Below are 729 nucleotides of genomic sequence, written 5' to 3'. Positions count from 1 at the left end.
ACAGCACTCCACAGACTCCTCCACGACTCTAAGCTCTCGGGAGTCACGGGACCAGACAACTCCCCAGCCTTTGCCAGGCCACGAGCAGTACGACTAACAAACATGCCACTTGAGTAATACGCTCAAATGAAAAATGAATACTGACCTCATGAAAAATAGCTCCAGAATATGGCGAGACCCCCAAATCCAGCAGAGCTAATCCTTCCACCACTGAAACACAAAACGCTGCATTAGAATCCTGTACTGAGGGAGGAGAAAGGCCTCATGGTGGTAAAACCATCGTTTTTAAACCACCCCCCCTCTCGGTGAATTGCCTCTGAATGGGTGACACAAAACCCCCCGGAGCCAACACCCAGCTGGCACTGTCTGCTCACCTCCACCAGGCGCGTTTCTCTAGTAACCGGTCGGTCAGCTGTAATCCATTTATTGGCACCAGCTAAAAGCGTTAGAGCTGAAGCATTCTGCACCTAACCACACATCAATCACAGCTACGACACTGACTGATAACCACCTATTTTAGGTTACCTGTTACGTGATACACGGTATCTGTGCTGCAGAAATACTTAATTCTCAGGGGGCAAATCATGACGTAACATAGAATTTTAACTGTTTTGCCTAATTAGCTGCAGAGAGATCTGAAACCCCCCATAAGAGCAGAAATTAACACACATTACCAGGCAAAGCTAAAAGCTTTCCCTGTTGCTGAAACTGCCTGACCTTTTGCAGCCT

General features: G+C 47.7%; 1 protein-coding gene across 1 annotated transcript in view; it reads right to left on the bottom strand.

Moving 5' to 3' along the window:
• Positions 1-210, bottom strand: part of PIGU (phosphatidylinositol glycan anchor biosynthesis, class U) — a gene marked incomplete at its 5' end in the record, with an annotated part of 17,080 nt that extends 16,870 nt beyond the window's left edge. Inside the window, one exon of the mRNA XM_010142140.1 lies at positions 146-210. Within this exon, the coding sequence (XP_010140442.1) occupies positions 146-210 (65 nt within the window). The remainder of the gene's footprint in view (positions 1-145) is intronic.
• Between the last annotated feature and the right edge of the window lie 519 nt (positions 211-729).

This window comes from Buceros rhinoceros, unplaced genomic scaffold (genome assembly GCF_000710305.1).
Source record: "Buceros rhinoceros silvestris isolate BGI_N320 unplaced genomic scaffold, ASM71030v1 scaffold33058, whole genome shotgun sequence".
Taxonomy (NCBI): domain Eukaryota; kingdom Metazoa; phylum Chordata; class Aves; order Bucerotiformes; family Bucerotidae; genus Buceros; species Buceros rhinoceros.
This window is presented reverse-complemented; position numbering and strand designations above follow the sequence as displayed.